Source organism: Mandrillus leucophaeus, unplaced genomic scaffold (assembly GCF_000951045.1).
Source record: "Mandrillus leucophaeus isolate KB7577 unplaced genomic scaffold, Mleu.le_1.0 Scaffold148, whole genome shotgun sequence".
Taxonomy (NCBI): domain Eukaryota; kingdom Metazoa; phylum Chordata; class Mammalia; order Primates; family Cercopithecidae; genus Mandrillus; species Mandrillus leucophaeus.
Window position 1 is genome coordinate 2572441 of NW_012101454.1, and position 16932 is coordinate 2589372.

Below are 16932 nucleotides of genomic sequence, written 5' to 3' on the forward strand. Positions count from 1 at the left end.
AAAAAAAAAAAAAAGAAAAGAAAAAAATTTCATGGTCTAGGTACTTTCACTACTACAGACAAGACAAGTTGGGGGACAAAAGGGACGGGCAAATGGCTCAGATTACTCAAATCTAAGCAAGGACTTTGTTATTTGTCCACTTATGTGTAAAGAATTATGGCTTCAGTCAGTTCTACTACAAGGGATTATTTTTTATGAACACATGAAATCGCTTATTAATTCTAAAGCTAGAAAATTTGGGTTGTCATGGTTGAAGGTATGTTTTGTTTGGTGGAGGTTGGGCAGGGGTAGCAGCAATTTTGTTTTTAACATATATAGTCTCTTGTGTTGAAATTTTTGCCTTATACCAGGATGCTATGACAAATAGAGTAGCAAACTGTAACTGATGGTGAGTATAAAGCCAAGACCACAGCTGACCAGCAGCAGCGAATCTCTGGCTTGTACAGGGACATGTGGCAACTACCAACACCTGGGAGCAGCAGGCTTCTACAGTTCTACTCTCTAGGACTCGGGATCTAAATAACCAAAATGTTCATGTTACACAGAAAAGAACTGGGCTGACCTCTACACTGTGCTGACCAAGAAGCCAAAATAATGGTTAATCTGATTTCTTAAAAAGAACCAAAATTGTTCAGTTGCACTACTAGCATGGGTATGCTTTGGCATCCAACCAGGTTAACACAGGATTTGTGATGTGAGGACAAGGATCCTTACTAATATGAATGACCAGTCTGGGATGCCAGACACAGCTTTGATCCCCAGGTTCTATTCCTAGCTCTATTTACTACAATTCATGTCTTCGGGTTTCATTATCCTCTTCTGGCAAAATGAGGACCAGAATAAAACTGTGATAAAATACTCATGCCCTTGTGATTAGAGCTCTCTGTTGGGTCAGGTAACCTCATTCTTAAACTCTACTTGATGAGAAGACATTAGATAGGATTTTTAGCCTCATTCCCTCTCAGGTCAGCTATCCTGTCTCTTGGCTAGCCAACGGAATCCGCAACCTCAAAATCGGGCCTCTCCACCAATTCAGAGCATTGCAAATTTCTGGATGATGCTTTTAGAGCAATAGGCAGATGACCCCTGGAAACAGAAGAAATTTCCTAGCTACATAAAATGCAGAACAAAATTCCTTCAAAAAGTCCAAGTATACAGGGGCTGTAGATAGGGCTCCTACAGTAGATCATCTCAACAACAAAGAACTGAAAAGAGGCAGCAGAGCCAATACACCAACACACATGTGAACAGCTCTTACATATAAAGCACTACTCTGTAGCCCCTCCCTGAAACCTCCTCTTCTTCCTATGCTCCCGATTTCAGTGAAACACCACCATCCTCCCACTAGCCCAAGCCTAAAACCCAGGAGTCAACACTGAGTTCTGCAAATCCTTGACTGTCCACGTCCCATTAAATCATGAAGTCCTGTCTGGCCTATCCCTGTAGGTTCTCTTGACTCCATTTACTCTGGTCCATCACTGTTACCATCTGACCGAGACCATAGTTGTTTGACTTTTGGGTTAAAAGGTAACCAACTGGTCTCCCTCTCCTTGGTCACGTCCCTCTCCATTAGATTTACCACACAATAGCAGAGTGATCCTTCTGAAACACAAATCTGATGAGGTTTGCCTCAACAGGCTTCCCATAAGTCTTAGGATAAAGAGCCAAACATTTACCTTTACACATTCGGGGTTGCCTAGTCCAGACCAAAGTTTGCCACAATGTGTTTCCTGAACCATCCAAAGCATCGCAATTCAGGATGCTTATTGGAAAGGCAGCTTCGTAGGCCCTATTCAGCACTACTAAATTTGAGTCTTGGGTGGGGAGCGGGTGGAGAGGCCTGGGACTCTGTATTTTTAAGTAAGCACCTCAGATAATTTTTACACTAAAATTTGGGAGAAAAAAAACTGCCAGAGATTTAGAAAAATTAATTTCAACTTCAAATCCACCTGTCTAATCTTGAACAAATCCAGAACACTTCCTTAGGCTTCTGTTAACTCAGCTTTCATAGGGAAACAATGCCAACTGCCTTACTTAGCTTAACACCTAAGGTGACTGTCAGGACAAATATTAATACAAGCACAAGAACTTTCTTAGCTGGAAAATGCTATATGAGAGGTAGCTAATCACAGTGTTGTTGCAGTTAACAGAAATACGGAATTTGGTAGTAATCCTAGACTTTTCCATCCTGAGATTGGAACCACTGGAAACTCCTATGTATAGACTGTTATCAAATTAAAATAATTATGTGTAAAATATATACCCAAGATTATAAAACAGTATCAAACAAAAAATCCTGGAAATGATAGTACTATGCACCCCTACTAAGAACTTGTTGATGATCACATCTGGCAATTAACAGGTAGGGGTCAGGAATGCTAGATGTTTAGCAATGCATGACTGGGCACTGCCATTCAGATGCATGGTAACTTCTAGGAACAGAAAATAGCTATCTATAGCCTTAGGCCTGGAGACAGTGCAATAGAGTGGGAACAGCAATGTATTATTGAATTCTTCACACACCTGTCATCTGACTGCAGAAGCTAAGCTCTAGAACAGCTGCTCTTTACCACTTTTTTGGGATACTTCTTTGGAAACATAATGAAAGCTACGGGCCATTTCCCTGGAAAATTACTGGGAAATGCAAAATTTTACCATAGAGTAGGTTTATTCTTTTGTGTATAATAGGTGACAATGATAATTACCTTTTAGGGTATTGAGAGGATGCTATTATCAAAAACAGAATATTTAAAAGCATTTTGTAAATTACAAACATCATAGAGATACTAGTTATTGTAACTTTTTTGAAAGTGACTCAGTACTGACTACACAATAATTTAGCAGAAAAGTTTTAGAAACCTTTCTTTCTGTGCCCTCAAGTGCCTATGACATTCACCCAATAAAAAAAAAAAAATTGGCAAAGCAGGCTGGGCACCGAGGCTCATGCCTATAATCCTAGCACTTCGAGAGGCCAAGGCGGATGGATCACTTGAGCCCTGGCATTGAAAGTTGTAGTGAGCGCTAATGCACCACTGCACTCTAGTCTGGGTAACAGAGTGAGATCCTGTCTCAAAAAAAAAAAAAAAAAAAAAAAAAAAAAAAAAAAAAAAGGAAAAAATGTTGGTAAAGGATCTGAGTACCTGCCATTAGGGTTTATGCCACAAACCTTTAAGGGTTTTTGCTACAAAACAACAAACTCATAGGGCAAACATTTTATGCTTACTTGTAGTTGCTCCTTTCACACTGTCAGGTGGATATACCCAGATACAATTTCTAGATTTTCAAATTATGAGTGTCTCAAGAGTTACAGTCTCTGCACCTTTCAACCCTGTGCACAAGTCCTCTCTTGACAACCCGACATGCTCAGCAAATATTTGCTGAATTAGATGGTTTGCCCAACATGAGTAATAATCACAACACAAAAAAAATACCGAGTTTTATGTTAATACTATTTATTTATTTATTTTTTTTGAGATGGAGTCTTGCTCTGTCATTCAGGCCTGAGTGCAGTGGCCTGATCTCGGCTCACTGCAGCCTCTGCCTCCTGGGTTCAGCGATTCTCCTGCCTCAGTCTCCCGAGCAGCTGGGATTATAGGCACATGCCACTACGCCCAGCTAATTTTTTTGTATTTTTGGTAGAGACGGGGTTTCACCATGTTGGCCAGGCTGGTCTCAAACTCCTGACTTCGTGATCCACCTGCCTCGTCTTCCCAAAGTGCTGGGATTACAGGCGTGAGCCACTGCCCCCAGCCTATTAATACTATTTGTCAACTGCAGTTCCATCAGATATAGAATAGAAAAATTTCTCCAAATTATTTTCTAAAATACAAATAATATTAAAATCTATTTTAAATCTAGCAGCTATAAAATTAGAGCTTTGCTCTAGGAGCTGGGAGTAGATATACGTGGAGAGGTTTATAGACTATTTTAAAATACACATACATACCCACATATAAAACTGTATTCACATTCACACATACCATCATTCATGAAGTTATATGGAGATGAAGTTAACTGGGCATTAAGAAATACAAGCAACAGATGTAACAGTATAAATAATGGGGTAAGAGAAACGCGACCCCACTCCCTGCCAAAATCTTTCCATTCCAGTGAGGGAGAAGACTACAGGAAGGAGGCTTTGTATCCCTGCCACTTGCTTCAATGCTACTAGATGCGAAGTTCAGATCAGTCAAGTTTAGCTCAGATAATATCAAATTGACTTACCACTTGCAAAGTACAAATCAGTCAAGTTTAGCTCAAATCATATCAAATTGATTCACCACTTTATGACTTTTACAACCAAAGCACAGAAAAGGACATAGCAGCTCACCATGTAAGCAATGCCCAGTACTGTCAACACCTTAGCGGGTGGGGGACCTGTCCAGACTCTACACAGATAAACACATGACCCAGGTAAGATCCTCACAGCCACATGGTGGTTTCTCAGAAGCTCACACTTGCTTAGATATAGTAAAACATTTACTAAATGACAAAAAAAAAAAGGAAATGCAGAGAACTATACTGCCGCACCAATCACACACATGTATACACATATATAAGCACAGGTAACGTGCTGGCTGGAAACAACCTGAGCTACCTTCTCGGGACCCTCAGTGGAATAGAGGAGTGCTGTCTCTACATGCCACATAGGTTCCCTGAAATCACAAGCACTTTTTGGCTGTCCCTACAGCTGCTCCCCTTCCTCATCATGTGACAGGTAGCAGCATGCATGGTGGCAGCTCGTTCACATTTCAAGCAACCAAGCATCTGCCTTCACAGCCTTGGCATCAGCCAGGAAGCTGGTGCCTGCTTCTGAGTCCTGCCCTAGAGCAGAAAGGCGGATACCTGCCTGACAAAGCAAGAGCCTGAAACACAGGAGATTAAATTCACTAATATCTTTAAGAAGTTACCTGTATCCAGAAAGAGCCCAAAGGAAGCAAACAAAGCATCTGAAGTAGAGGTCTGAAGCTCTACCTGCATTCAGAAAAGAGTTCAAATGAAGCAAACAAAACATTTGAAATGGAAGGAAGAAAGGAACCCAATGGCAGACATTAAAACTGGCATTCAGGTAAAGCCTATCATGGTCCATCCATTAATTCCTGTAAGTCTGGGTCTGGAGTAGGACACAAAGCAAGGCCCTCACTGAGATCATTAACCACTATAACCATTATAATCTAGTAAAAGTTCAGTACTTCTATTCTGGCTACAGAGACAGAATCATCCCACGCAGGACACTGTGGGATGCTTCCATTTACCATTATAGAATGAAGTCAAATTTAAGTGAATGCCTTACAAATTGTTTGGAAACATAACCATAATCCCCGAGTTACTTAATCCTGGACTCTGGCTTCCCTGTATCTGGAGGAAGGCCTAGAGGCTGCTGTGAGCAGTTGAAAATCGACTCAATTCAGTATAATTGACACTTGCTTAGAGGAGGAAACACGATCATCCTTACTACTGCTAACATCCTATTAAGATTAAAAGTTAATTAGGCTGTGTTCCATAAAGTCAATTTGAGGCATTTGTCTCAATAACATTATTGTAATTATTCCTCATCAAAATGAATACCGCCTCCTACAGCACAACAATGTCCTGTTGAAACAGCAGCAAAAATCCAGCAACTCACATTACATTCTCCATCTGAGTTATGTAAGTAGATTTATGTTTACAGAGAACTGAAAACAGGGATTCACAGACATTAACGCTTTGTTTTTAAAAAGTACAAAGGCAGGTTTAGGGCATCTTGTTTTATGTTTCCAAAGGCCTGGAAAATAAAAGCAAACTAGACAGCAGGACAAATTAAATGAATCTAATAACACCATTAAAAGTCAAAAAGAGAAGCACCTATTGAAGTTAACCTATCGCAAATGCTAGTTGCTAAGAATGGACACTACAAAATCTTTACAAAGTGAGCACCACAACCCATGCACCCTCCACCTCCATCCAGAACAGGACTCCAACCACTCCCCAGAGGGCTCTGGCAAGGTCTGGAACACACGAAAAACCCAGGGGCACCAGGATACCCACTAAGGACATTTCTAGTAACAAAGAATTTAAAATTTTTCTCAAGACTCAAAATTTAAACATACCAAATGAGTCCCCTTACATGAGTTGTTTTAAATATATTTAATAAAGTATAAATAAAATGTAACTGTAGAAACAAAGCAAATGTATAAACATCTATATAGCCTATAGATATTGACCTTTAGTGACTAAATGATAATGTTGTATTTAAAGTATTTTTAAATAATGCTGCTGAAGGAAAGCTAAGTTATAATCATATTTTGTGACTACTCTTCACCTTGCATCATCAGTAGCCCAATGATATGATCATATGTGTGGGGGAAGGGGGTCACAAGAAAAGGGCAGCAGGGACTGGGTTAGGGAAAGTGCACCCCAGAAATGTAGACAACTCCTACAGTGGTTAACCCAAAGGAAGCAAGTGCGCAAGTGCCCTTGGCACAGTGGTTCTCCATTAGGGCCACCCAAGAAACTTTAAATAGCCCCCAAATACCCAGGCTTTCCCCCTGCCTCCATTAAATCTAGTCTCTAGAGGTGGGACTGAGGCAACATTAGTTTTTAAAGCTTTCAGGTGATTCCAATATGCAGCCAAATTTGAGACTAGTGTCTTATCTATAAAAGGTGTCAGATGAAATGATTCTGAAGCTGAAGACAAATCTGTCCATTTCCAGGGGAAAACAAAATACTGGTAAGCAGTAACATAGCCAGTCACAAGCCAAAATTTTAAGTTGAAATTTTGCCCCTCCTGACCTAAGTGACCTTGAGGAAATCACTTGATTTCCCGGGGCCTCGATGTGTATTCCTTCTAAACCTGAAGGAGTTCTACATAAATCTGTGGAAATCCTATTTAATTCTATTATTTCAACATATTAATAAAGAAATACTTCCCAGTGGGACAGTTTTGCCAGGCTAGAAAGTGTGTAGTAAATCACAGTTCAAGACTCAAATCAGGACTTTTACATACAATTTGATTCCAGGTTTACTTATTTACCCTTTTAACTTTTTAAGAGCTAGACCCACCAATAAAAACTGAGTAAATTCCGCATATGTCAGGTGTCTTTTTCTTTCTTTTCCAAAATGTAGTTGCACAAATTCTGAATCCCAGTTAAATGGAATATGTTGATGAATTGTGGTCTGTCCAAAAACTTGCTTAACATCCTCTGAAAAGAGAAAAGACGGGTTGATTAAAACAAAGTAAATCAGGTTCTTTCTGATAAAATCTGTTATTGAATGGATATCACTTTTTCTTACTAAAAAAAGTAACTTAATTTTAAACAGACACAGAGATTACAAACTATGGCAGAAATAAAAGAATCCTCAAGGAATCAGTTAAGAAATCAAGGTCAAAAATCCCACCAAACAAAATAAAGGGGGGGAAAATCAAGAAGTCACACATACACACAACCTAAAAGCTGTAGGAAACCCAAGTAGTAAGCTAAAACTATTATCATCTCATTTGTTTTTGTTTCAATAAATAATGATTATTTTCTAGGTATGGAGGAGAGAATTCAATCTTAGTGGCAGGAAACACATACATACACAAACACACATACCACAAGATACAAGTGTTACATATAGCCTTTAACAAGTTATTTAAAAGTTTTTGGAAGATTTAGAAATCCATTAGGAAAAATTTGACATACATATTTAACACCCCTAAGGCTGTTTCTGTGCTTGAAAAAGTCCAACAATTTATCGAGCTGCATTGAAAGACAAAGAAAATGGGGAGAAAAGCCGGCGGCAGCCCAAGTCTTTCACTTTCTACTGCACTCTTTTGGCTTGACCCAAGAGTTCTCAAATTGTTCAAACAATCCCATTTAGATGGGTCACTGAAGGTGCTGGTCCTGCCTTAGGATCTCTTTTAGCCTCTACAGAAAAACTGTAAGAGGACTGACAGAGAAAAAAAAACCCAACATGAAAAACCTTACTTTTCTAAAGCTTAATGTTTTTATTTTTAGCCTCCTCCTCTCAATAAAAGTGTGTGTTTGAAGAGTGGACAAAATGCAAATTATTAGCATATTAATAATTTTTCCTGGCTTTCATATCTTTAAATATATCTACCAAACCTCATTTTTATGAGCAAACTGTCTTGATACCTTTTTTCTCTTTTGCTTCTATTTAAAACAAAAAAAGAAACAAGAAGAAAGTTATTTAGTCTTCTGAAAAGTGCCAAAACCTTTGGCATATGTGTCTATGGTATCCCCCCAAATTTCCTACTCCCACCCCCATTATACCCACAGTTTTTATTCCATGTTTTTAAAGTTTCCGGAAATGTTTAAAGCCTCGCCATGAAGAGACAGTAGTGCCACCATTAGCATAAGGTTGGGTGTGTATTTGCACACAGAAGGCAGTAAAAATCAGGATTATGCTGGGCATAAATTTTATGAAATTTTATAAAAGGTGGCAGAAATCCTCAGACTGGCCCTGGTGAGGACAATTAAAAGTTTTAAAGTACGAGTACTGAATTTATTCTGTCTTCTTTACTTTTAGGGAAAAAAGAGGTAAGATATAAGGAAAATGAAGTGAATCCAGAATTAGGATTTAAAGGAAAAACAAACCAAAAAAAAGATTATCAGCGAGTCTGACCAGGGGTCAATAAAAGGAATTAAGTAGAAGAAGATTTCTGAGAAGAAATCACCAAACTAAAATTCAAATGACTTGGATTCAAATTCTACTAATAGGAGCTAAAGTTTACTGGGCACTCACCACGTGCCAGGTATTGTTCTAATGGCTCTAAGTCCCTTAATATCATAAAACATGACTTTCTTCGGTGCAAAACATATTAACCGAGACAATCTGTGGCTCCTTTCCAGGTCTAAGTGTCTGTATCTCTGCAGGAAGCAGGCCCAATAAAGTTTTAATAAAGGCTCCCATAACTTTCTAATTTAGATGAATGAATTATCTAACGAAAATAATGTTCAAATGATAAAGATGTGACCGAAAGAAAAAAAATTCACACTATAAATAAAATTTTATACTAGAATAAAATTTGAGAGAAATAATATGCAAGAAAAAATGGTTTTCTGGTTTATCCTCAGTTAACTTAAAGATTCCTTTCTGCCAAGCATTCCAGTGAAATAAAGTTTTAATGTAATAATCATAGGATAATTGTCAAAAATAAGATCTTTCCCCTTCTTGATCTCTCCTTCAATCTCTGTTTCCCATAGAAAGTAACAGAAGGTATTTACTAAATAGTTGGTATATAAAGCTAAGGCACTTATTATCCATTTTTATATTTATATGGTCTAAAATTATAAATATACATAAAAGTAGGTTTAAGTTTTTCTAAAATTAGTGAACGCATGTAAAATGTGTCTCACCATAAACAACAATCTTATTTATCTATAATTAAAGTTTACTTTTTACTACCATTTGCTGCTTACTAGAGCTCACATTTGAATCCGAAACTCTGAACGCTATAGTTTTTTGGACTATACCATAGAGTATGTGTATCTCTACGAAATGCCTGGCTGATGTACTGAAATCTCCTCTGCAGGACAGAGTTATACATTATCCCTAAGATATCTCTCAGATCTAAAATCTGACAATCCTATAGGCCTGTAGTACCAATAATGATTTGTTTGAAAAAAGATCTCTCTATAAATCTTCTAGAGTATACTATACTAGATGTATATAAAAGATCTCCATATGATGTTATCTAAATCATTATATAGTATGCATATGTATGCACATATATTAATGTGTTTGTGCATATTTATTGCACATGTTTTATTTCCTAATTGATTATTAGCCCCTTCACAGCAAAGACCCCATTCTTCACATCTGACTCTACCACTATGGCTGGCACAGTGGTAGGCAGAGAGCAACTGCTCACTAAGTAGTTGCTGAATTTAAATGAACCAGAAAAAGTTTACAATAGATAATGCAACAGGTTAAGGACAGCGGTATTAACCCTTTGGGGCACTACAGTTTCCCTTGCTGAGAAACTATTCAACAGTCATTTCTCAACACTTCAGTGCACTGCATACAAATCATCAGTCAACATCGTTTATCAAAATCCCCAGGCCTAGTCCTAAAGTGATTTAAACATGTTGAGGGGCTGAAAAAACTGCATTTTAGTCAGCACTCCAGGTTTTTCTGATGCAAGCATCCAGGACCTCAGTCTGAAAGCATTATCTGGGAGTATGGAAGGGTTAGATTCACTCCTAATTTTTAACTTCTCACTGAAATGGATAAAAATTTAAAAGGAAGGAGGTAAAGAAGACTCTCCAGACCAAGCAGTGTAATGCAGGAATGTGTAAACACAGATCGTGTGTAGACGTAGGTCACTCAGGGCTCCCATGCTGCACAACTCCAGTGGATGGCATTCGCTTCATGGTCCACGTGACTGGTGCCTTCTGAAACTGGGCAGTCTATCAACCACATGACCCTGAGAATGTAGGCCCATTATTAGCTTTGCGACTGTTCCAACACACTGGCTATTGTAGGAATGTCAGGGCTTAGCTAGCTAGCTAGTAACCTTCTAAGTAGCATAGCTTGGATGCACTGTACTAGGCCTGTGGGAAGAAGAAGGGTAGTAAAAGGTATGAGGCTATATCCAAGTCTAATACATGAGAAATAATTCAACAGCAGATTCAAACAGTACACTGTATCAGCACTAAACCACAGGGTGGCCTCATGGCAAGGAAATGGAGATTTAAGAAGAGAAGTGAGAGAGAAAAGTTTGTTGGAGCAGATAAACCATGATCTGGGCCCCGAAAGCTGTCAAGGATTTACTGAGAGGGACCTTTGAGGGAGCTTTTCAATGGAGATCAACGGTATGAAGAAAGGTTCATTTCTTTTGAAGTGAATCAAAGGTCCAGTTACAGTGCTTTGGACCAAAGCCACCTGGGATCACTGAGACATGAGAGATCCTGTTCCAGGTAGCCACAGACACTGGCATCACCTGCCAGTAGCAAACATTATTTTAAAGCCCCCAGGGCACGATGCTATGTTTATGGTGAAGAAAAGTTTGCTATGGAAAGAACAGTTGGCCATGGGGCTCTGCAGGGAAAAAAAGATCTGAAGTTGTTTACCACTTGGCACAATTTCTACAAAATTTACTTTTTACTCTCTTGACCTACCTAGCAGGATTATATACTCAAATATCATAAGATTGTCAAGCCATTCTAATTGGACAAGCCAAATGATATGCAAAAGATTAAAGGAAACCTACCAATATTTCTATTCATCTCACAACTGATAAAGTCTTTTAAAACAAAATAATGAATCTTGTTCCTCTGGAAAACTCACACATTTTCTCCAAAAATATTTTATAGACTCCTAAGTTTCTGAATATTTCATTCTGCTCTAATGAATCATCCTGGGGCATTCATTTTCTGAAATGTTTGGTCTCTACGTTTCCCTGCAGGCTCATGAATAGAAACATCTATAAACTCAATAATCACTATGGGTTCCTTGCATTTCTCCCTCCCTCTGGGAGACATTATAATACTACCTCAGGTTAATATTATTTTCTCCTTTTAGGAGGCACTAATAGCTTTCTCACTTAACATTTGATTGTTTAAGATTTCTCTATGTCTTGTACGGCTCTGAGAGGTAAGAGAACAAGTTTCAGCTCTCATTTTATAGCTGAAAAATCAGAAATGAAAATCCAAAGCGATTTTCAAGCCCAGTTCTACTCTATACTCTGGCTCCCACATAGGCAATTCCATGAGCTTTACCACGAAAGACTCCAGGAGTCAAACTTAGAGTTGCCCTCTCTCTAAACCCTTACCATTCCCTGACTATTCCAAACCTAACTTGCAATCCTGGAGAGGAAAAAAGAAACCCAAAATGTTTTAGCCTTTTTAGTTGCTTACTTGGTTCAGAATAATTCGTAACTCAGTCGTGGAAGACTTTCAGGTAAGAACCACCTTCTAGATCTATCTCAAACGTAAAAATAATTAGAAGAGGTCTCTGCTGGTTTAAACTACAAGTCTTAAACTCTTTTCCCCATGTTGAGGTCATATAGGCAGAGAAACAAAACTAAATTAGCATTAAAATGTGCATGTAGCACTAGTATATATTTTGGATATATAAAGTCATATTTTTCTTAGTTCAGCCACTCCTCCTAAAAGTAAAGCCAAATTAGAATGCTTATTTTTTAAAGTAAAATATAATTGTTGTTATTTCAGTCTGTGCCAAACAAGCTATGTTTGGAAGGCCTGTAGTTCCCATAATATCACCAAATAATAATGATATTATTTAAAGTAAGACCTCACCAAATAAGCTCAAAGATCCTTTTATTTATGGGACTTTGCTTTCTCTACAAAAGTTTCCATCTTAAAAGTCTGCTGCATTTGTTTACATCATGAGAAGACAAAGTGGCAGTTGTTTCCTTCCTAAAGATAACCTCAAAAAGTCAACCTATTTCTCCCAAGTTAGTAAGTTTCCCAGGCTACAGGGTATGGTTATAGTGAAAAGAGTTGAGACCTTTAAAAGTTGGGTCACAGATGGCATTATCTTATATACAGAAAAGTCCTAAGAAATCACTAAAAAATTATTAGAACTAATAAATAAGTCTAGCAAGGTTGGAAGACAAAAATCAATATACAAATATCAACTGATTGCTGTGTATTTGAAATAAGCAATCCAAAAATGAAATTTAAAAAACAACTCAGTCAGGCGCTGTGGCTCACGCCTGTAATCCCAGCATTTGGGAGGCCCAGGCGGGTGGATCATTTGAGGTCAGGAGTTTGAGACCAGCCTGGCCAACATGGTGAAACCCTGTCTCTACTAAAAATACAAAAATCAGCTGGGCATGGTGGCGGGCACCTGTAATCCCAGCTACTTGGGAGGCTGAGGCAAGAGAATTGCCTAGGCAGAGGTTGCAATGAGCCAAGATTGTGCCATTGCACTCCAGCCTAGGAAACAAGGGTGAGACGTCATCAAAAAAAAAAAAAAAAAACTCAATTTACAGTAGCTTCAAAAACAATAACTTAGAAATAAATTTAACAAAGTAAGTGCAAAACTGATTCTCTAAACACTACAAAACATCGCTGAAAGAAACTAAAGAAAATCTAAATAAATAGAAACACATCCCATGTTCACGGATTAAAAGACTTGATATTGTTAAGATGGCAAAACTCTCCAAAGTTAATTTTAAAATGGCAATACTCCCTAAAATGATCTATAGATTCAATGTAATCCCTATCAACATCCTACTTGGCTTGTTTGCAAAAATTGGCAAACTGATCCAATAATCCATTATGAAAATTCAAGCGATTCAGAAGAGCCAAAACAATCTTGAAAAAGAAGAACAGATGGAGTCTTGCTCTGTTGCCCAGGCTGCAGTGCAGTGGGGCAATCTCGGTTCACTGCAACCTCTGCCCCCCGGGTTCAAGTGATTCTCCTGCCTCAGCCTCCTGAGTACCTGGGATTACAGGCGCTTTTATACACCCAGCTAATTTTTTATTTTTAGTGGAGGCAGAGTTTCACCGTGTTAGATCAGGCTGGTCTCGAACTCCTAACCTTGTGATCCACCTGCCTCGGCCTCCCAAAGTGCTGGGATGGTGGCGGGCACCTGTAATCCCAGCTACTTGGGAGGCTGAGGCAAGAGAATTGCCTAGGCAGAGGTTGCAATGAGCCAAGATTGTGCCATTGCACTCCAGCCTAGGCAACAAGGGTGAGACTTCATCTCAAAAAAAACAAAGAAACAAAAAAACTCAATTTACAGTAGCTTCAAAAACAATAACTTGGCGTGATCCACCACGCCTGGCACAAATTTGGATTTCAAATTTACTATAAAGCTAGCGTAATCAAGACTCTGTAGTACTGGTATAAGACAGACACAGAGAACAACAGAATGAAATTGAGAGTAAAAAAATTAACCCTCACATTTATAGTCAAGTGATTTCCAACAAAGGTAACAGACAATAAGAAAAAACTGCTTCAGGGATAATATCCATATGCAAAATAATGAAGTTGGGCTCCTATCTCACCCTATATACAAAAATTAACTCAAAATGAATCAAAGACCTAACTACAAGACTTAAAACTGAATAGTTTTAGAAGAAAATATAGGCATATTTTCAAGAAAATTTTAGAAAAAAAATATAGACATAATTTTTTGATGTTGGATTAGGAAATGGTTTCGTTGACACCAAAACTACAAGCAACAGAAAAAAAATAAATAAATTGTACTTCATCAAAATTTAAAACTTTATATTCCAAGGATACCATTAAGAAAGTGTTAAAACGGCCGGGCATGGTGGCTCACATCTGTAATCCCAGCACTTTGGGAAGGTCAAGACAGGCAGATCACCTGAGGTCACGAGTTCAATACCAGCCTGGGCAACATGGCAAAACCCAGTCTCTACTAAAAATACAAAAATTAGCCAAGCGTGGTGGCACGTGCCTGTAATCCCAGCTACTCAGGAGGCTGAGGCAGGGAGAATTGCTTGAACTTGTGAGGCGGAGGTTGCAGTGAGGCAAGATCACGCCATTGCACTGCAGCCTGGGTGACAGAGCCAGACTCTGCCTCAAAAAAGAAAAAAAAAAAAGAGAAAGTGTTATGATCTCATACCACTCAGAATGGCCACTAAAAAGTCAAAAAATAACAGATGCTGGTGAGGTTGTGGAGAAAATGGAACGCTTACGTACTGCTGGTGGAAGTGTAAATTAGTTTAACCACTGTGGAAAACAATGTGACAATTCCTCAAAGACCTAAAAAAAGAAATACCATTCAACCCAATAATCTCATTACTGGGTATATACCCAAAGGCATATACATCATTCTATTATAAAGACACAAGCATGTGTACATTCATTGCAGCACCATTCACAATAGCAAAGAGGTAGAATCAACCTTGATGCCCATCAACGATAGAGTGGATTAAAAAAACGTGGTATATATACATCAAAGAGTACTATGCAGTCATAAAAAAAGAATGAGATCACGTCCTTTGCAGGAACGTTGATGGAGCTGGAGGCCGTTATCATTAGCAAACTAATGCAGGAACAGAAAACCAAATACTACATGTTCTCACTTTAAGTGGGAGCTAAATGATGAGAAAACATGGACACAGAGAACAACAGACACTGGGGCCTACCACAGGGTAAAGGGTGGGAGGAGGGAGAGGATCAGGAAAAATAACTAATGGGTACTAGGCTTAATATCCAAGTGATGAAATAATTTGTACAACAAACCCCTATGACACAAATTTACCTATATAATGAACCTGCACATGTACCCTTGAACTTAAATAAAAAAGTTTTAAAAAAAGAGAAAAAAGAAAAGAAAAAGATAAAACAGCCTGTACACTGTGAGAAAAACTGCGCAAATCACATATCTGATAAGAAACTCTGGCATACACACAGAACTCTCACAATACAATAAAAGTACACATAATCCTATTTAAAAATGTGCAAAGGATCTGAACAGACATTTCTCCAAATACAGCATACAAATTGCCAAGAGGCACATGAAAAGATATTAGCCATCAGGGAGATGAAAATCAAAACCACGATGAGACACCCACTTCACTCTGCTATGATGGCTATAATCAAAAAGAGATAATAAAAAGTGTTGGTGAGGATGTGAAGGAACTGCAACCCTCAAATACTGCTGGTGGGAATATACTTAAGAAAATGGTGTGGCCACTTTGGAAAACAGTCTGGCAGTTCCTCAAAAAGTTCAACATAGAATTATAATATGACTCAGCAATTCCATTCTCAGGAATATACTCAAGAGAAATGAAAACATATGTCCATACAAACTATGTACATGAATGTTCACAGAAATGTTATTCATAATAGCCAAGAACTGGGAACAACTCTTATGCCTGTTAACTGATTAATAAATAAAATGTGACCTATCTATATCTACAGAGTGAAATATTATTTATCAATAAAAAGGAATAACGTATGTGCTGCATCATGGATGAGCCTTGGAAACATTATCCTAAGTAAAAGAAGCCAATCATGAAAGCCCACATTTTAGACATGAAATGTCTAGAATAGACAAATCCATATAGAAAAAGTAGATTAACAATTGCCATGGGATGGAGGGACTGGATGGAAGGGAGTGGTGATTGCCAAGGTGTGGTGTGAGGTTTCTTGTTGGGGTGATGAAAATGTTCTACAATTGAATGTGGTGATAACTGTACAAATCTGTGAATATATTAAAAATCATTGAATTATATACTTTAAATGGGTAAATTATATCTCAAAAAAGTTTTCTTAAAAAACACCTAGAACTGTCAGAGATCTGCCTCTTACTAATGAGTAACCCTGGGTAAATTACTCTGACCCAGTTCTCTCAGTCTTAAAATGGGAATATCTATCTTAGACAGTTGTTCTGGAGCTAAGCATGACTAGTACAATGTTCTAAACATAGTAGGTGACCACCAAAATCATAAAATTCCAAAGTGTAAAATCTTAATTATAATGAAAATTATTATCTGGGCACCAAATATTTACAAATACTATTTTTTAAATGAGCACAGTGTGATTTGGAAGTATCATAGTTTTTAATTTCTCAAAAAGCAATAATTTCCCCCAAATATTTAAAATCCACCCTTTCTTGAGCTCATATACTAAAATTTTGAATGAAAAGTGATCAAAAACTAAGTAATTTTCTATTATGTTTCTTAAAGTATAAAATTAAGAAAGATTAAGAACCTCCACTCTTTTCTCTGAAGATCTTTCAGACACTAGAAATATTTAATTGGCAAATTACTTGCACATGCCATTAAGTGGTTAGACTGAATTTGTTTTTACAAATTCTATGGACTCTTATTCCTTAACCTCCACCACACTATAATCTGAAATCATCAAGGTCTTCACTTATGCAAATTTTAACTTTCAATGTTTTTGTTTCCAAACAGAATAACTAAATTAATGCATTTTAATTTCAAAAAAGATTCACTTTTTGAAGCAGCATATCTATGAAAAAGAGTCTCCCATTAA

At 37.9% G+C, this 16932-nt stretch overlaps 1 protein-coding gene across 3 annotated transcripts in view; it reads right to left on the reverse strand.

Annotated features, from left to right (window-relative positions):
- Nucleotides 1-16932, reverse strand: part of SLC25A13 (solute carrier family 25 (aspartate/glutamate carrier), member 13) — a 207937-nt gene that overhangs the window by 95752 nt on the left and 95253 nt on the right. For all 3 annotated transcript variants that reach the window (XM_011974699.1, XM_011974698.1, XM_011974697.1), the window contains one exon: nucleotides 7042-7181. In XM_011974699.1, coding sequence (XP_011830089.1) covers nucleotides 7042-7181 — 140 coding nt within the window. The remainder of the gene's footprint in view (nucleotides 1-7041; nucleotides 7182-16932) is intronic.